Source organism: Neolamprologus multifasciatus, chromosome 16 (genome assembly GCF_963576455.1).
Source record: "Neolamprologus multifasciatus chromosome 16, fNeoMul1.2, whole genome shotgun sequence".
Classification (NCBI taxonomy): Eukaryota; Metazoa; Chordata; class Actinopteri; order Cichliformes; family Cichlidae; genus Neolamprologus; species Neolamprologus multifasciatus.
In genome coordinates, this window is record NC_140454.1 from 21446680 (window position 1) to 21466737 (window position 20058).

At 41.5% G+C, this 20058-nt stretch overlaps 1 protein-coding gene across 1 annotated transcript; it reads left to right on the plus strand.

Annotated features, from left to right (window-relative positions):
* The first annotated feature begins 671 nt into the window (after positions 1-671).
* Positions 672-16754, plus strand: LOC146500795 (UPF0524 protein C3orf70 homolog B). The gene is made up of 2 exons (XM_085134608.1): positions 672-1329; positions 13156-16754. The coding sequence occupies exons 1-2, from the start codon at positions 1146-1148 to the stop codon at positions 13848-13850; spliced, it is 879 nt and encodes a 292-aa protein (XP_084990734.1). The 5' UTR covers positions 672-1145; the 3' UTR covers positions 13851-16754.
* The last annotated feature ends 3304 nt before the right edge of the window (positions 16755-20058 follow it).

Genomic DNA, 20058 nt, shown 5'->3' on the forward strand with positions numbered 1-20058 from the left:
TGAATATATATATTTCAAGTAAATGTAATATTTTACATATATAACATGTAATCAGATTACTTAAAGTAGGGATTTTGGGGCTTGAATAAGTTTAAGTGTAGTTTTATTTGGCATCTTCACGGGGTTTCACGTCACTTGTCCACAGGGTCTCCTTGGGTCTGTGTTTTCTGCTGACTCAGCCGAAGCGGTGACACAGGAGAGCCGGTGGAGACACGCAACTCTAAATTGCGTTTATAGAAATCAGTGGCTCACTCTCAAGTAAATCTCATCCCACGTCCAGCAATAAACAGATGTTCGGGTTGCCACCTAGCGGTAAAAACACTCCACGCTGAGCAGCTGGCTTGTGTTGATGTATTGCTCCATTTTCTTTCTTTCTTTCTTTCTTTCTTTCTTTCTTTCTTTCTTTCTTTCTTTCTGTATTTATTTTACTTATTTATTTATTTATTTGTCCCCGATCCGCAGAGTTTCTGAAACCGTTAATGCACTTAAATAACGCACGCCCACGCGTAGGTGTTAAGAATAAATAGCACGAGATCTAGCAGTAGACTTTCATGAATCAAAACCACCAATCAAAATGCTACTCTTGGGTGAAATGCGGAATATATTAATGTCATAGTCAGACGTTGATCTTTTGAAGTTTTTTTTTTTTTTTTTTTTTTTTTTGAGGGTCTGATGAAAGCCTGTGTGTGTGTGTGTGTGTTTGAAGTGTGCAGAGCAGCTGGCTTTGTGTTTGTGGACTCCCCCCGTTGTGTGATGAAGTTCAGATGCGCGCCGTTGTTCCGTACGCGCGTCACCAGGGGCACAGAGGAGCTTCCCGACGCGAGGGTGGATGGAGAAATGTTTGGATCACGATCACGGGAGGCTTTGCACATGACATACCCACCCCTTGCCTCCTCGTTTGACTGACGCCCTTCGACTTTTACAGGATATGCCGCCACCCTTTGTGTAAACCGAGCTGCTTTGGATTTACACATCCAGCCACCGTGTTTCGTTTCGCGTTTGTCTTCCAGCAGGGAAGCTCTACGGGGCGGCTCGGACCGTAAACATCGCCTCGGTCACTGGCGTTTATGTTGTAGGTTACTCATTGGAGCCTGAGTGCGTGTTTTATTTCCCTCCCCCTCCCCTTTGATACAGGAAATGTTGGCATGGCTGCCTCGGGAGCACATAAGTGTCCGAAGAGCGAGAAGTTGGACGAGGCGCAGGCTTTGGCCAAGAGCTGCGCTGGGAGACCAGATTTCCTGCCTTGTGATGGACTCTCCATTTGCGCCACGCACAGTCACGGGAAGTGCTTCAAGCTGCACTGGTGCTGTCACTTGGGCTGGTGTCACTGTAAGTTTGTAGTTTATCAGCTGCATTTATTTCAAAGAATCGATTCTCACTATCACCAAAGGCATTGCTGGCAAACGTGCGTGGTATTTGGTAGTTATATGTCCGTGTTTAGTTAAAACCACACAAGCACTGTTGCCTTCCTCCACAGAAAGGCTCAGAATGAGTCAGATATGAACTTTATTTGTTAAACAAGTTATAACGCTTCACAGATTATGTAAAGGTTGTCCGTCAGTCTGATTTTTTTTTTACATGCGCCTACAGGCAGCATTGGCTTCTCCTCGGGAGAAGCTGATGTCGTTTCCTGTTATTTGATTGTTTGTTTGGTGTAACTTCTTCATTTTATTGCTGTACTCGCTCCTGTAATACTTAGTTAATTCTTCCTACCCTTCCTCTTGCTGTATGAATAGTTTATGTCGTCTAGACAATGGAGGCTGAACAATTCATAAATTTACTAGTAGATTTACTACTGTACAGCTCTGCTATTTTTTTTAAGCTTGCTTTTCAGGCTTTGTGAAACTAGTCGACACAGTCTGATGACACAAACCCGAGTCACCACTTTCATTTCTCTTTTAAGGATGATTCCGTGTTTTATTTTTGAGCAAAAGTCCTGTAAAAGCAGACAATGACCAGACACAGTTTATTTCCCCATTGACCTATAGTCTGATAATTCACTTCTCTGTGCCACTGCCGTCCAAAAAAAACAGATCACCCTTTTATTAGATTGGCAGTGAGTGTCGTTAACACTCACTAGGGCAGTAGAATATGTATTAATCCACTGCTGAAAATAGTCCCAGACTAAATCCACTATTTACTCCCGTTTTTTAGTATTATGCCTTAACTGTGAAAATTCCTGAGCCACAGCTGTCTTTGTGACCCATTTTTTTTCAAGACAACAGGGAGGACTGTTGGAAGGGCTGAACCCTTTCTTTTTTTTTTTTACCTACTGAAAAATGCAATTTGTTGACAACAACAAGAGATGGAATATTTCACCATCCTTTAATATGTTGTGGCCACAGCCCTCATCACATGCTCACACAAGTATCATGCACTCACCTGCTATTTTTGAGCCACAACACTGAACTCTGCAGCCTTGTAGTAATTTCATTTGTATCGACTATTGCATTGACTGTAATGGGGATGAAGTGCAGGGGTGCAGCTCCACTCGCACACGCACACTTTCCTTTCCACTTTGTTTGTGCGCCATGCTCTCCATCTCCATTTGAACCTCGCTCGACCTGACACCCTGAGACCACCGCAGATTCCCAGTAGGCGGGCCTGCACCTGACAGGATGTCTCTCTCTCTGTGCTGCCCTAATTTATCCCCATCTCTGGCTGCCCAGAAAATCCTCAGATCAGTGTAAAACACAATCACCATCTACCCTGCACCACTCATTCTGAGCTTATAGTGTGCAACTGCACAAGTCACATTGTAATCTTTGCTGTGTAATCGTTGGATTTAGATGCCCGCCTCCGTCCGGAATGAGCCAGGCGGTTTTTGAAATATCAGATGTGGCAGAAAAATGATGAATTCCTTCCAGTGTTTATTACAAGCCACATACAGCATTTATGACTCCACGCAAAGCCCATTCTGTGTTTCATCATTTGTCAACATTTAGACTTGCTCCTCCTTTCTGTTTTTGAAATGTTCATCACTCTGGCTGAAAGTGTGCCACAAAATGGACACAGAGCTTGTTATGATATAGGAGAAAGAACCAGGCATATCCTAATGGAGTTTCTCACCTTCTCATCTCCTTCCACTGCAATTCAAAGGTTCCCCTCGCACCACGGTGAAAATAAACCAGCTAAGACTGCTGAATCAGGCAGAACCAGGGCACCCAGTGAGAGAAGTACACTAGCGCGCCTTCACAAAGCCTGCCTGCTCGGCTCACGCCCTTGTCCTCTAGAAATCCATAATAACACTGGATGCAAAAGCAGGAAATGTTGTAACAGCCTTATCTTGTCACGTTTTCATTTTGAATGTGCCTGCGACGGCTGCCTGGAGTATAAACTTATTCTGAAGCTGATAATTGTGCATTCACCACAGGGAGTCTTGCCGGGCTGCCTTTTTAATTACATTTTTAATAGGTTCCCAGCAAAACAAATACAAAAGGTCACTGCGTATGAAGACTCGGCTCAGCAATTTAAATTCACAAACTAAAATTCTTTCCATTATCTCACCTGTAGAGCAGCGCGAGATGATTAGGTGTGACTTAACGCCTGGCTTCTTCTATTTGTATGTGCCCGCTGCAAACTGAACGCATCCACAATGCATTTCTTCCAGTTTTCAATACTCAAAGGACTCAAATCATGTCTGCAGGCTCGCACAGGAAAAATATGTTGGATGATCTTCCAGTGTTTTCCATTTAGTTGTGGAAACTTTTGACAAAAAACAAAACAAAAAACAAAACAAAAAACAAAACAAAAAACGACCACGGAAAAAAGATGGTGGAAACTAGAATTAGATGTAGGTGGAAGCAATGTTCCCAGCTGGTGACAACATCAGTCCAAGCCTCTCATTAGCAGTAATTAGCTGTGTTTAGTGTCACCGCCAATATGTCATGTCTGATGAGAGCTTTTGCTCAAAGCGGCGCTGAAACCACCTGGTCTGAACACTTTTCCCCCCCCTTCTCTCACTTCTCACACTTTATTCTTTAAGAATTGATTACAATTACCAAGCAGAGCAATGAATTACTCATTACGAAAGCCTAACAGAGTCTGTAATGAGTCCTGAACAGTCTTGTCAGTCTGCTTGTACTCTACTAATTTCAAAGGGGCGACTAATTTCAAACTTGTAGATACAAGAAAATGGGATCTTTCTGTCAGGCTCCCAGGGCAGTCTCATCCGTTACACCACGCAGCAGAAGCTCGCAACTATTTCTAAAGGGAAATACAGAGATTTGTTGAATATAGCCCTGCGCTGTATTGACCAGTTTGGTGATGGGTTCAAAATTTATAGCACTGCCGAATCATAAAAAGCTTCACCGGTTATAAAGGGATCAATATATTGTCAGCACATGCCTGAGGGGATGTTTTTGATTGATTGCTCATGTTTAGGATCTGCAGCCCTTCAGTCGCTTTAAATGCTGGTGTATCAGTGATGGATGCAGAGCAGCACAAAAGTTCAGCAAGTTCTCGCTTTTGTTTTCATGGACAGGTTTGTGTTACTGCCATCTGACAAGAATACCTGACCAAGTCGGTTCTGAAAAGACTCCAACTTTGTTGTGTTCTTACTTAATTAATAAGAAGCACATGTCCACAGGATTCATAATTTCCACGCCCAGATGTTGCCCATGCAGAGGGCTTCAAATTGCCTTCTTCTTCTTTGCATAGAATCGAGGTTTCGGCTACTTTATTCAAATTGGTGTTTTGATCAAAATGAAGAAGGTTCATAGCATTTCTTCCTTCAAATAGTGCTAGAAGCACAGTTTGCTGAACTATTTGTTATATACAGGAAAGTCTGCACAGCAGCCACTGTGATGGTTTTGATTTTAAATTCATGGGCAGACAGCACAGGAGCTGTTTGTCCAATCAGATGCAGCTCGGGGTTTGTTGAGGACAGAGCTTTTAGTTCTGTCTAGTGGTTTTTCCATTAAGTGTGCCTTGCTGGAAAGTAACATGAGCCCTTCCTTTAGACTGCTGAAACTTTGAGCTGAACTTTAGAATAGATCGTTACAGAGGAAAACACCCCAGCTGGCATGCAGTTTCTTTTAACAGGTCCAAAATTTAGGTGGCAAATTTGTTGTGATGTGATTTAAAAGGGCAAGAAAAAGCCTTAACTGTTTCTTTTTGTGTGTGTCATGCATGATGTGATATCCAGAATGCTTCCAGGCATTATTTTTTAGTCGTGTTTATTCATTTTTGTTCCGTTCTTGGATTTTGCATTAACCGAGGGAAAAGCAATCGACTGTTTCATTAACAAGACACTTTGACAAGTCGCAGAAAGCACACGTGTAAATAATAAAATCAACAATGGCTGAAATTTGTTTAGCTACTTCGGGCGCATTGATCATGCTGGCTCATTGTCTCTGTAATGGCTTACGGGACACTGACGCCTAACGGCGCCTTGTTATTAGTTCCTATGGATTCTCCTTAAACTGTAAAGCAGAGTCAAGTAATGACCAGCAGTTGGGGACTTCTTTGGTTAGACTATGAAAAAGCCTACAGGGAAAAAAAAGCCTCAAATGGCCTCAGTAGACACCTTCCTGATGATTTCATGGTCTCAACGTCCAGTTTCACATCCTACTGAAAATAACATTATGTTTATTTAGTAAATTACAGTCCCCATTCGAGTTGAAAACAGTTATAAAGCAGGGCGGTGATCTATCACGGCTGCATGAGCACCCAGTGTCCCCTGATTTCTCAGAGACATCCCCCTTTCTTTGTGTCTGGTTTGAGAACGAGATGGCACAAACAAAGGGGTGACATCACGGTGGCCACCTACAGCCATTTTTTATATACAGCCTGTGGTTTCTCTTTCTGTGACGGGCCAAAATCTCTGCTATAACAAAGGCTTGCTTTGTTCATTGGTCACTAGAGCATCAATAGATCACTTTTGGCGTGCACAGAATGATTTCATAAGATAATTACAGATTGTTTAAGAGATCGATTCTTGGCCATTGTCGCCAGGAGTGATCAGTATCTCTTTTTAATGGACAAAAAAAGTCTTAAAGGGGAATTCTGTCAATTTGACACATCCGTGTGTGGTTACATATTGGGAGGAGCACTCATGTAATGGTAAAAAAAAATCCCTTTGAATTCCCTTCAGTGCCTCTTGAGTCAGTGTAGGCTGGAGGTGTGCAGTTGAAAAGAAGTGAGCTTGACAGACATCTGTAACCTGCTCCTTATCTCTGCATGTGGCTACATTATCTGCTACCTGCACAACACACTTGAATCTCTAACCAAACTGTCACGTTTGAATTGCACTAACCAGAAAAAAGTATTCTCTGAATAGAATAAATAAAAGAACTGTGTTAAAGCAGTGCAGTGCTAAATCAGTGGAGGGCTTTTCAGTGGTGTACTGTTTTGTGTGCACAGGGACACAGTCAGGAGTTTTTCATTATGGTTACAGATTAAACAGTGGACTTCCAAGTGGCTGCCTCCGGAGGCACGAAACAGGAAGCACGATGCCGGGTCGGACCGTCCTCTTCCATGAAACCTGAAACTTGTGTTGTTTCCCCCTTAGCGCAGCCCCTTTTTGTTGGCCAGATTTAAACACAAAGAGCAGCGGATGTTGGAGCCTGTAGTATCTGCTGGCCGACTGGGCGCAGCAGCTGTTATGAAGAATGATAACAATCTGCTAAAATAATTGTTTTTGTTCGATGGGTTTTGCCAACATGCTGCTTTGAACTGGTATGTGGCATATTCAGTGGGCTACATGAAGCCGGCTGGCTTCAGCTCAAACATGCAAAATATCAAACTGAGGGGGATGTTAATGACTCATTCACTGCTGAGGCTTCGACGTGAGCCAATATCGAAATGACATAATGTGTGTGTGATGCTGACTACATGTTGGGCTTGTCAACAATAATCCAGCTGCAGCTGGTAGGGCAGCAGAAGAGTTGATATTTTTTACAGTGTGATTTTGAAGGGGAGCAGGGGACTGATGGGCTGCAGGCAGCATTTTCCAGAGAATCTACCTCCTGTATTAAAACAGTCTTTGCAGCCCTCGGCCAGCTACAGGCCCAGGAGAGAGGAGGCGTGCAAGATGGAGACGTGCGGTAGCAGAGGAGTACTCGACTCTCTCCTCTGAGCAATCTGCATCTCCCAGGGATAAGCTGCTTGTTCTTCCACTTCCTTATTAACCTCTTCAACTCTTGAGTTTTACTATAAATAACTTTGCATCCTTACGCAACATTCTTTGTGTACCGGTTCCAACACTTTATCTAGCTAAATAAACACTAAAATAATCCAGATGATGTTTTTTATGTATATATATATATATATATATTGAAGATACTTTTCATTCCCTACCTTCAAATTGAAAAAGCTGCTTTCGTAATTAGAATTTTGTAATGAAAATCTGTTAATTCTTCATTGGCTTATTTACATCTCCTTTAGTTAATGACCTCATTTATATCCCAAATGCTTTTAATCGGTCCCTGGTGAACTTGTTGGGTTTAGCTGGGTTTTAATTGTAGCGTGATGAAAAGCTTTTCAGTCGAGAAAGAGTCATTCCTTCCCTTCACGAAGTGCAAAGCGTGTCCCGCGCCCGGTCGACCGAGGCTGCCGTCAGCAGAAAAACACAGCGCCTGTGTTTGTGTTGAGAACCTCCCACTGTTTGACACCGAAGGACTGAAACCATCTGACATTCACTATTGATGTTGCAGCTGTCTGATGGGTTTTTTATGCTGCCAATCTTCATTTGTAGCAGGACAAATTTCTCGTGGCATAATTTTGTCTGTTTGTCTGGGTATCTCTGACAAAAAGGACAAAACTATGTTTTTCCTTCTCCACCATTTTCAGGCAGATTTAAACCCTCACTATTCAAGGACAACACTGTCACATTTGTCTTATTGTCTTCAAAATCCAAAACAAACAGCGAGAAACTGATTATATTAACAAGTTTCGCCTGTGTAGATAAAGCTTGTTTTGTTATTACTCCACTTTTCATTCTGTTGCCCTCAAAAAACTGCTAAACAGTGAGTCACAGCATCGCCTGCACGCACACTCCTTTATAATAGTTAATTTAGCTCTTTTCATTTCACAAATGCAAAACGAAAAGAAACACGTTGAATGTTTTTGCTTTGTCCATGAATGAAAAATGTCCCACGCCGGGAGTTTGTACAGCATGTGGTGAATGTTGCTGACTGTCCTTTCTTTGTCAGGACATGTGGTCTTTGTTAGTGCGGAAATACAAACATGCACAGAGCGGGGGCAGCACACGCAGAGGTCACCCAACAACTGACGTCTGACGTTGTCATGCGAGGGCTGCAGCACTGGGCACCACATTGTTAGAGTACAATGTGGTGCCCAGCAGCTCAATATCAATCAAGCTTCTCAGACAGAGCTGGTGTCGGTTTCAGTTGTCACTGAGCAGTGTACGTACATACAACCCTATAAAAGTTATTGCTGAATGCAATATTTATTTTAGTCAGAAAGGAAATACAAGTTTTATCAATCTTACATAATTTTAATCGCTTGGAAAGCCCAAACATATTCTGTGGGTAGTTTTCAGTTCCGGTGGATTGGTTTTATACAGGGGCGGGATTGGTAATTGGTTTACCAACGCAAGTGAACTCATTTGTACACCTCAAATTTACTGCAGTTTCAAGCCAGTGGTCTCAGAAGACAAAAAATAATAATAATTGTGTGCACAGCATTGTCATCAGTGCCACCAGGCTGGGCTTTTAGTATGCTGGGTGCTGGTATTCGTGTCCAAGCATAGTGTAGCTGATATTCACATATTGGTTTTGTTCTTGCATCGTAATAGTTATATTCTTGTTGTGATGTCATAGCTTTCAAGCGTGGGGAAAAAGGTCCTTGATTGTATAAAACCCCCATCAACATTTCACGTGTTTTCTTTATTAATTTATACAATATAATAAACATACTGTCAAGTCAGGTTTGTTGTTAGCCAAGTTTACGCTACTTATGTTGGTTTGCTACAGCCTTTAATAGCACTAGCTAACCTCTTGAATGCTTAGACAAAGTCATTGGTCAGTTGCGGTGTTGATCCTGGACTGACATTATTGTTTGATGATGCAGGATCAACACCAACATGGGGATATCAGATCGTGCGTCCAAGCACCACCACTGATCTGATTGTTCTGTTGGAAATCTGAGTGGATGAACATACAGAGATGAGGTGCTCCAACCTGTACTTATGATGTTCTTACTGTAGTACTGTGGCTATTTCAGGAGGACAGTGCCCGCCCCCTCTCTGCCAGCAGTAGAAAATGCCTTTCTGAATCAGGAGGATAAACATTTAGTCCACATATCTCTGCTATTATGTCTGGGACATGCTGGGTTGATAACCAATGACCACTGCAAAGCTGCAGGCGCCGCCGATGGAACGCAATACCTTAACAACAGATCTGGACACTTGTGTGTAGAGGGGTGACTGCTCGTATCACATCCAAAAGAGGCCAAACCTCATATTATTGTCTTGCGTGGACTTATATTGTTGGATTATAAAATCTAGTTAAAACTAGTTTAACAAGATTTCAATTCTAGTTTTTGGCTATGGTAGAGATTGGTACTTCAAACTGATATTTCCACACAACAGAGAAGTGCACAAGAGTAGAATTATTCAGGAATTTTAAACTAAAAGCATCTGTAAATTTTGTAAACGTTTACTATTGTCAGCTGTTTCTTGGATGTAACTTCTGAGTCTGAAAAATCATTGGAGCCAATGTGGAAGTGATTTCAAGTTGTATTCTTTCTAACAGCCAACAGTAGGCGACTCCTCGGGTTATAGAAAAAAGTTTGGCTACACTGAAGTCTATGCAAAAACTATCCTTCGGCTCTCTTGATCTGTGGTCTCAGAAAACAGTTTTCCTGATGTGTCTATGGTTTAAACTGATGGTGTTAAGTCTTACTGAAAACAACATTATATTTATTTTTATGTTATGGTCCCCATTATAGTTAAACTAGATGGAAAAGCAGAGTATGCTTTAGGGCTGGCCAACCTTGTGGTTGCTACTATATGAGCATGAAGTGTACCTCAGTTTTTCACTCAGATTAACCCGTCACTCATCATGTCTGGTATTAAAAACACTAAGCTGAGTCGAGCCTTGGCTACAGGACTTTAATAAACAATTCAATAAGCGTTTAATTGATGTAGAAACCAAGGTCGCTCAATGAAACAAAAACCCAGCTGGTGTAGTTTCTTTTAAACCTTATTTGAGTTTCTCTTTCTGTGTTGTTGACATGACTGACTTCATTTCCAAGCAAATGTCACCCTTGAACTCTTCCTTCCATACAGAGGCCTTTGGGGGGGGTTTCACAAAAATCTGGCCCAACGCCTTCATTTATTTCAAGCACGCAACCTGTTATAAGGAACCGAGAACGTCAGATGACGTCGTATTTTTCACTTGCAGATTCTCCACACGTTGGCAATTAAAGAACGATTAATATGAGAAAATTTAAAAGATTCTGTTTGTGCATTATGATTGTTTTCCGGCTTGCAGTCTTTTTTATGTTTATTGGATGCGGCACATAGTCCCGGTATTAAAAAACAGAAGCTTGTTTTTTTCCCCCAACATATAAAGATTCTCTCTTCTCATTTCTTTTGTCAGATTATTGTAAGTGAGATTTATCACACATACCGTACTGTCCTCGGGGCTCACAGAAACAGTGATATTTCTAAGAAAGTGCAGACACCTTGTAAATTTACAGACGAGCTGCGCTCCTTCTGCAGGGCTGCTGAGGACAAGCAGTGTTGGTGTAGCGTTAGCTCCATATGCCTGTCTGTTTTGTTGTCTGACTGTGCATCTGTCTGTCTCCTAGTATTGCTCATGTTATTTGAAACTCCAGATGGATGAATGCAATTAGATGTAATATGCTTAAAAAAAAAAGGCAACTAAATGTCAACACATCTCCCTCTACAGCTTTAGCTCTCATTTGTTGCCGCTTTCAAGCCTGCCTGAATGGGCTCATCTCAGTCTGAACATGGACCATTGAGTTTCTCTCATTAAACAGAACAGCTACTCTGCCTCCCTTTTTGTCTGCATCAATATTAGCTCTTGTGTTTGATATTAAAAATATTTACAAAGTCTGAAGATCCAGCCACATCCTCTTCGCACGCCACGTGGCTAATGCAGTCTTGTATAATTTAATAGTGAGGTGGTCGCGTGACTTATTCCACAACACTGCAGCTCATCTGTAAGGCTTGTGCTTGCTTTAAAAAAATGTTCTTCAGCATTGAAAACTCACTTTGTTCATTCATCAAAAAAAAGATGGCCTCCTCCCTAATTTGAAGCAGTTTGATATTGTCAGTGTAGCCCAGGAGAAGAGTTTGATTGAATGGAACAAGGCAGCCACTAAAACAAAGGACAAGGACACACCACGAGAGGAAGAGAAGTGATGCGTAGGCTTGTCGTCTTCTGTAGTTTCTCTCTCTCTCCTGGGAGCCAGTTAAACACACATCTGAACTGCAATATTCAGGCAGCACAGAGTTGGAGGTGGTGGGCTGCAAACAATGAGTAACATCTGGGAGCTGTTATTTTGAACTATCACAAGCAGAACTTAATGTGGCACGGCTTAGAGTCTTACAAAAAAAAACTATAGAAACACAGTCACTGTGTAGAAAAAATGCTATTTATTGGATGGAGAATGCAGGCTGCCTCATATATTAGAGCTTTGTATTTATATTATGTCAGTAATTCTAGTGTTAATCATGAAAACATCAGCTGTAAATATTGTACACACAAACCCTGTTATTAATTTTTTTTATATTTGAAGAATGAGTCTTGCATCAGCATTGAAGGGTCAGAAATGATTGTTGTTCCACTCCAGCTGGCCTAAAGTTTACACTCTTTCAGTCTGGCTGCTGTTTCATTACAGATGTTGGAAAGAAGAAAGGCGTCTTTAATTTGGCAGCAGAAAATGCTTTGTTATCTCAAAATTACTCATAAGATTAAATAGGTGATCATCTGATTTTAGATAGATAGATAGATAGACAGATAGATAGATGCAGTGTGGGGACTTTGTTAAAACTACTTAAATGAATGCAGGAAAGTAAAATCAGATTTTGCTCGACCATGCAATACCATCTGGAAAGCATCTGATTGGCAGTGGTTACATTTTTCAGTGTGACAATAATCCCAAACACACCGCCAAAACAGTAAAAGCATGGCTGGATAAAAAAAACACAAAAAAACACAAAAACAAACCACAAGTCACAAAATATAAACAAAGGGCATTGCAAGACTTTGCATGACTTTACTGTGACATCAACAGGGATTTGTTAAGCTAGCATCTTTCTTAGATTTGGGCATGTACTGGAATGTGTGGGAGTGGTTGACGTTCACGTGCTCATGCTGCATTGCTGTTGTGACTGAGATTGCTTGCTGTTGATATAAGGTGTGTAGGTTTTCAGTCATCCAGGTCGCTGTAGTCTAAGAAGCTTGGGAAGAAAGCGACTGGACTCCGAAATTTCTTCAAGAAATTTAAAGAAGTCCAGTCGCTTTCCTTCCAAGCTCCTTAGACTACAATGACACGGATGACTGAGAACCTACTCAAAAACCCAAATTTGATTTTTCCAGGGAAATTCTTGTCATATCATTGATGCTTGTTGATGCACATTGTGTCACCCAAACAGAATGCTAATCCTCATCTTCTCTTAGTGTTCTTTTTAACTATATACTGACATTTTCTTGCCTTTTTGGGAGATATGGTGAACATGCAAGAACAGTGGTATGTTACACAGGGCAACATTAGCTCTGAGTGAAAGCTGTGTTTCTCACTTTCAGATGAACATAATAAATCCTTGCTATTTTCCCTCCTTTTAAACATTTCCAGGGGAAAGCACTTGAGCCATCAGCTGGTAAACCCTCCACAACATTTAGCTGCAGAATTTTTCTTTGTTGTTTGGTGTTTGGCAGGAAGTTTAGTGGGTTTGAAGAGTTTTTCCTTTCTTTTTTTCTGAAAGCAGCTGCATACTGATGACATATGCAGATGACAGAGGTGGGAGTAAATGGTGAAGGTGTGGGTCTGGAGACCAAAACGATTAGCTGAAAAATGCTACAAGTGGTTTAGGGGATAATTTTGTGTGGGTTTGTCACTATGTGCAACAGCTCTGCCATATGAGTAGGCAGTGGTGTCATTGTTAAAATACAAATGAATGTAACTGCATGTTTTGTTTTGTTTTATTTTGTTTTTCTTTAGGCAAGTACGTGTACCAGCCCATGACCAATGTGTGCCAGCTGCCCAGCACGACCGTGCCGCCTGTTGGCTCAGAGTACAGCAGCACCATCGACCTGTCCGTCTCTCTGGCCGAGCGCTTCCTGAAACTCGCCCCTTGCTTCAAGTCCCCGCCTCACCTGGAGTCCCCGAAGTACTGCGTGATCGCGGACCTGTTTGTGGACGACTACATCGTCAAACGTATCAATGGGAAGATGTGCTACGTGCAGCGTCCCCCGCCTCCTTTGCCAGAGCCGCCTCGTCCTCCTACCCCCCCCCCACCTGCTCCAGCTACACCTACAGTTGTCGAAAATCCCAGCCAGGCTCAGCAACCACCCAAACCGACACCGTCAACCCAAAACGCACCTGCACCTGTACAGCCAGTCCAGCAGGTATATGGTGAACACAAACACCCCTCCCCACTGGATAAGGTAAAAGGTCCCAAAATGGACCACTGTTCTTCTCCGTCAAGCTCCGAGGACTCCGGCATCAACGCCCTCGGTCTCCACTATTTGGAGTCCTGTGAGGAGGAGAGCGAGGAGGAGGAGGAGGAGGATGACGAGTTGAGCACAGATGGAAACTCCAGCCCTGGGAGCCTCTGGGATCAGGATGACTGTTCTCTGCTCTCTCCCTCCAAGTCTATGATAGAAATCATCGAAAAGATTGAAACAACTGTGTAACTGACATGGCATCAAGGTGGAATTGATCTATAAGGAACATCTACGGAGCAGAAGCTTATTATTGAGAATAACTCTCAAGGATTTATGACATATGGACCAGTAGGAAACAAACCCCTCTCTACGCTTCAGCAGGGCTTCGCCCGGCTGTTTTGGGATGAATTTGTTTTCCTGCAGGTGGCCGAGGACAGCGCACTTACAATCTGAAACAGCCTCTCCTCTGCCCGCATCCTCTGCACGGATTGAATTTGCTGAACTTATTACAATAAAGACGGAAGCACAAGAATATCAAGAACATGCACAGTCTACCAAAAAGATCTCCTTTACGTGGTCGAGTGGAGAAAAATCAAAAATACAAAAAAGAATCTAGAGTAGGTGCACATCAGAGGAAATAGGAAAACAAGAAAAGGGGGACACTTTTTTTGTGACACTTCTCTTTAGGTATATATTACTGGAGCTAAATTATGTATGAACCAAGGTGGTATGAGTATGTTTCATGATGATAATGAGCAGTTAGGTAATTATTGTGTTCTCCAGTCAGTCAGTCTGTCAGACTTCGCTCCAATTCAGCATTCGAGTGGCAGATAAGCATGCTGTCCCTTGTTCTCCGGTCAGTGACTCCACCCACACATATTAGTAATTCTGACTCTTGAGCGTAATAACCACAAGGCCAGCTACCTCTCGTGGGCCTAAAGCACACCGGCCTTTTAACCCCTTAATTACTCAGCTCTGAGTTGCTCAGAGCAGGCGCACCTGCTTTTATCGCATTATTAAAAAGATTTGTGGCCCACAGTTTGTCTGCACTTTACTGACACCATCACGGGCAGTAGGGTAGGTAGGTCAGTGTTTGACAATCAAGAATTACAGAGAAGCACATTTCTATACTGAACCTGCCAGTGAGGACCAAGGATACTCTTATACCTTCTAAAAAATGTCTCAGACTTTACAGAAAATTCTTCTGACCACCTTTTCTGGTCAAGCTGAACTGAATGACAGTCCCGTTAAGCAAAACATGACTTGCACTGACCTCTATTAGCAGCCAAGAAATTGAATAGCACGGACACGTCTCCGGTACAGCTGCAGTGACAGGGAGGGAAGTTGTCACAGTAGACACAAGTGAGACAAATATCGCTGAGGGAACATATCTAATTTATAATCTTATATTATAATAATAATAACAATAATAATAATAAACCTACATTGTTAACTAGTTTGGGGACTTTTGAGAATGAAATGCCTTTTTTGTGATGACCAAAAGGGGGGTCTGGGGAGGTCATTCATTTTAGACTAGTAGGTTACATCTTAAAAGAGATTAGAGTGTGAGATAGGATGCCTGAATACCTGTTGTGATGTTGTGATTGGCATAAGAAACGAGTAGCTTATTAGTCAGATAGTAAAATGAAGCTGGGCGGTGTCTTTTATTTTAATGTTTAAAAACATTATTTTCCAGAGAGCTATCAGCAAAAATCACCACAGTTATCACAAATATTTATGGCTGCAATGTTATAAGCACTAGATGTTTTAAAAAAAGATGAAGAAGAAGAAGAAAAAAATCATTTTGCATGACTGCATTCACTTGCAGGAATCCCCTAATGTCAAACTCCAATTAAAAACATGCTATCAAAGAACAAAGAAACCCTGTATTAGTTATTAAAACAAGGTGTTTTTATTCAGGGACAGCCCTGGACATTACACTGAGCACAGTCCCTTATAATGAAGTCGAAGAAAAATGCATTTTGTTCTTATTCTTGTTATATTATTATTTTCATATGAATAAATCTTAATGAAACTCACCTTTTTTCCCTCTCTCCTGGTTCATCTATTGTGGACAGCGTGAATACCCTCTGTAAAAAGAAAATGCACTCAAACGCCCTCCACACGACACACTGATGATGACTAATGCTCTCCAGAGCTGGAGTGGGTAACAAGAAAAAAACAAAGTAAAGTAAAGTGAGAGATACACTCGAACTGAGTCACTATTTCAGCTGTGGATGTCTGATCTAAACTGTGTTGAGGTATGTATCTTACATTCCTGCCTTTGAAAGCTTTAATTACTTTGTGCTGCACATTTTAAACATTTTAAAGGGGCAGGAAAAACATCGGGAGTTGGTTGATTTAAGATTGGACACATTCTTTGCTTCAGCTTTATGTAAGACAGAAAACACTGAGCTTGTACGATGGAGACAGAGACCCCCTCCCGGTTTCCTCTGGGCTTCTGTCGCAGACAGTCTTCTCCACACTTCGTCTAGCAGCAGATTTTATGAGAGACCATGCAAGCTTCTTTCTCACCTTGCCTGCAAACTGAGATTGATTTCTCCACGCTTCTTTTTCCCCTTGCATTGTGTCTATCGATCCTTTGTGCAGAGAGAGAAAACCAAGGCTTGGATGAAATGCTAATCAGTGTATATAAATGTACATCCACTATTCTGCCCAAAGATGAAGAGGAGAGGAGTGGAATTGAATGCTGGAGAGCAGATGACATAGAGTGGGAGAAGAAGAGGAAAACCTGAGAGAGAATTTGCGGAGGGAGTACAGCAACAGGCAAGAGATGTGGAAGCTTAATTAGCGGGATGATGATGATGCAAGCACATGTAAAGTCGTAGGATGGACTTCATGTGTGCATACGAGTGTGTGTGTGTGTGTGTGTGTGTGCTCCGGTCTGTGCAGGCGCACACACATTTTTACGGCGTTATGAAATAGTTCCCGTTTTTTTCAAATGGTACAGAGAGATTGCATGAAGAGATCACTGTTACTGTTAATCCCTCACAGCAAAGTCATTCGATTGGCAGGAACCATTGAGCAGTAACAGCATGCTAACACACACACACACACACACACACACACACACACACACACACACACACACACACACACACACACACACACACACACACACACACACACAAAGTCACACACCAAATGAAAAATATGCCCTTGTTCAAGGACTGCTTCACAGGCCAGGTTGGCACAGCTTGAGTCACACAAGCTGTAGAGGGATGTCAGTTTCACTCTTTTCATTCTGATGTTTGCACAACCACATTACCTTCCTAAGGAGACGTCCTTTTAATTTCATACAACTCCATTTTCTCTACAGGGGGCAAAACAAAACAAGCAGATCCCCAATACTTAAAAGAGGTTTCAAGTTACAAAATGAAAACATGAAGTACCAGCAGGGACTCACCTGAGTAGTAGGAGAAGGATTTTAGAAATACATCTGCTCTCATGGGCAATCCTCAGAAACTTATTAAAAATGTTTCTTTAAAATAGATGCTAACCTTTTTGTGTGTGTAACTGCAAGCAAATTAGAAGCATCACTCCCAGAGACCTCTGTTTATAATCTCCTATATTACATTATATTTACTTAAATGAGAACTCCATGTCTCTAAATCACATATTTGTATTTCAAATAAACACAAAATCCAAAGAACTGCCAAAAGGGATAAAACGTCTGGTATTTTCTTTGAACTATTCTTTTTCCAGGGTTGAATGATTGAACATCACACATGTTTAATGACTTTAAAAAGCAAGAATCGAGTGCACAAGTTTGATTTTTGGTTGGGGTTTTTTTTCTGTAATCCACTGGGTCAAAAGTGCACAGGCTTAATTGTATACACACATCCCCACTTATAATCAGCTGAATGTCCCATAGCAAGTTGGACCTCAAGTGGACATCAACAAGCTTCTGGAAAAATTCTGGCTGGATATTATTGTTGGCAGATTAGTAGAGTTCATTTAAATTGTTTAGTTTCCTGGCATGGACCAGGATTTTAAGGATATTTCACAAAGTTTCACCTGGGTTGCGGTCGTAGCTTTGGGACGGCCGGTCCAGAAGCTTGCTGTTAGCGCACTTTATCCGTCCAAAAAGCCCGTTTTGATCTGTGTTTAGATAACTGTTATGTTGGAACACCCCAAAATTTCAAGAATTTGGAGGTAGTCCTCCTCCTTCATTATTCCAATTATTTTGTGCAATGTACCAGTAGCACTGGCAGCAAAACAGCCCTAGAGCATGATGCTATTACCACTATGCTTGACAGCTGGTACAGTGTCAATTTTGGAGCAGGGTCTTCTTTCTTGGTGAGACCATCTCTGTCAATGGTGATATAAAAGTTTGCCTCTCTGTGGACAGTGACACTGTTCTTCCAGCAGTTTTCACTTCTTGGCATGCTTGGTGATCCCTGTGTTTGTCCTGAATATTTCCTTGCATCTGAGGACTGTGGGAAAGTGGTGACACATCTAAATAACTTGCACCTCCTGTATGTGCACTAGTTTATAATGATGATCCTGCAGTTGTTTAGAAAGAGCCAATTAAGCTTCTGGAATAGATTTCCCAAAGCACCGACCTCAAACCTACTTCTGCCAACAAGCAAATGAATTTAAATGAACTCTACAAATTCTGCCAATAAGAAGGTCAAAAATCCAGCCAGAGTTGTTCCAGAAGCTTGTTGATGGCTTTCAAGAGCATATGGTTGAGTTGCATTTTGCCAGGAGATATTTAAACAAATATTAGTTGGGGTGTGTATAGTTTTGAGCTTGTATGTAATCATTTGACTTGTGTGGATTAAAGGAAATCCCCAAATAATTTAAAACATGCTCACCCAGTTTTTGGTTTTTAAAAGTCATTGAAATTGATTGTTGTAAATCCACCTTGGCAACAGTTCAAAGAAATAATTAACAACTCAAATTTACCACAATATTCATGGACTCCATGAGAGCAAAGAACGTAAACCTTTGACCACAACTGCAATTCAATGTGATAATAAAAAAGTTGCTAATTTTGTCTCCTTAAAGCAAAATGCAATTAACAGGAAAACTGAACAGCTGACTTCTTGGAGTACAGCATGCTGAATTAGACAAATCAGCACCCACCCATCACTTGAAATAGCAATGCCCTCAGTTTAGTCATAGGGATGCAGGTCGTGCTGCACAGCGTACAGCTGAAGTAAATTTAAAACTTCAGAGTTTTATATTCATGTGCATTAATCATGGGCAGGCAGACAGGTTAAAAAAGCTAACATCATCCACCTGTCAGACAGAGTACAGTGAGATACTTTTCAAAACCTAAAACTGCTTATGGGAAGGTTTATGACTAAAATCTGGAAGTTAAAGTGTTACCATTATTTACAATTTGACAGCGCACATCCTAGAAATCCATATCAGTTCCTCACAGACAAGCAGCACCATATTTGAGGTATACCTCCTCCCCCTATAGCTACATATTCAGAGCTAAACTTCAACAGCGGCACTCAAAGGGACCATTTATGCTTCAGCATATTGTCCCTATCACTGGCTTGATGCAATTGGCATGCACGTAATGGGAAAACCCACCAGCACCCTGCTAATAATCAGTCGGGACACATGGCTTTGCCCGGGCCGTGCTCTGTGGGTGATGGGTGTCTGATAAGCCCTATAAACACGAGTGTCACCTGGAGTGCAGCTCTGCATTCCCTGCCTTTGAAATATTCATTACATTTTTCGTCAGCATCTGCCCTTGTCTTTGAAATGGATTTCAGGCACTTTTTAGACACAGAGCACGACTTTTCCTTCTGCTAACCGCAGACAGCAGCTTTAAGCTTTGGTGTCGATAGACAGGGCTGTTTTTGAAAGTGTTCTCTTTTGTGTTTCTTAAAGCTGGTGATTTACCGTCCAATATTCCTTTTGAAAAACTCGTGGGGTTTCTTTGTCATAGCAGAATGACTCACGCTGACATGTTTTAATGTGATTAGTTGTCTTTGTTGTAGTAAAATAGTCTGCATTGATGGATTAGTCTGGGGCTGCACAGCAATGGATGATTTATTGTTTTGCACATAAAATTCGAAAACACTTCTTCTTGTTTAAATTATAAGACTCTACCTTCCATTCCCAGAGAGAGGATACTTTACTGATAAAATAAATAAATACATAAAACCAGTCATTATGATGAATGAAATAAACTATTTTACATTCACTCTATATAACCACTGCTGATGGGTTTAAGGCCCTGGATGGTGGCCATTAACAGAGCCAGTGTGGGTTTTTGTGCGCTGAAGAAATGTTTGAATCCATCTTAATCACATCAAAGAGACAGAGGATGTTGGAGAAGCCTGTGCTGGCTTTCAAACCTGAAAGCAAGGCAAGTCAATTCGGGCACCTTAAATATTTTTTTGCCTTTTAATTTATTTCATTCGTGGGCGATTGAAGCATTAACTACAGTTACAGTTTCACACCAGTCTAT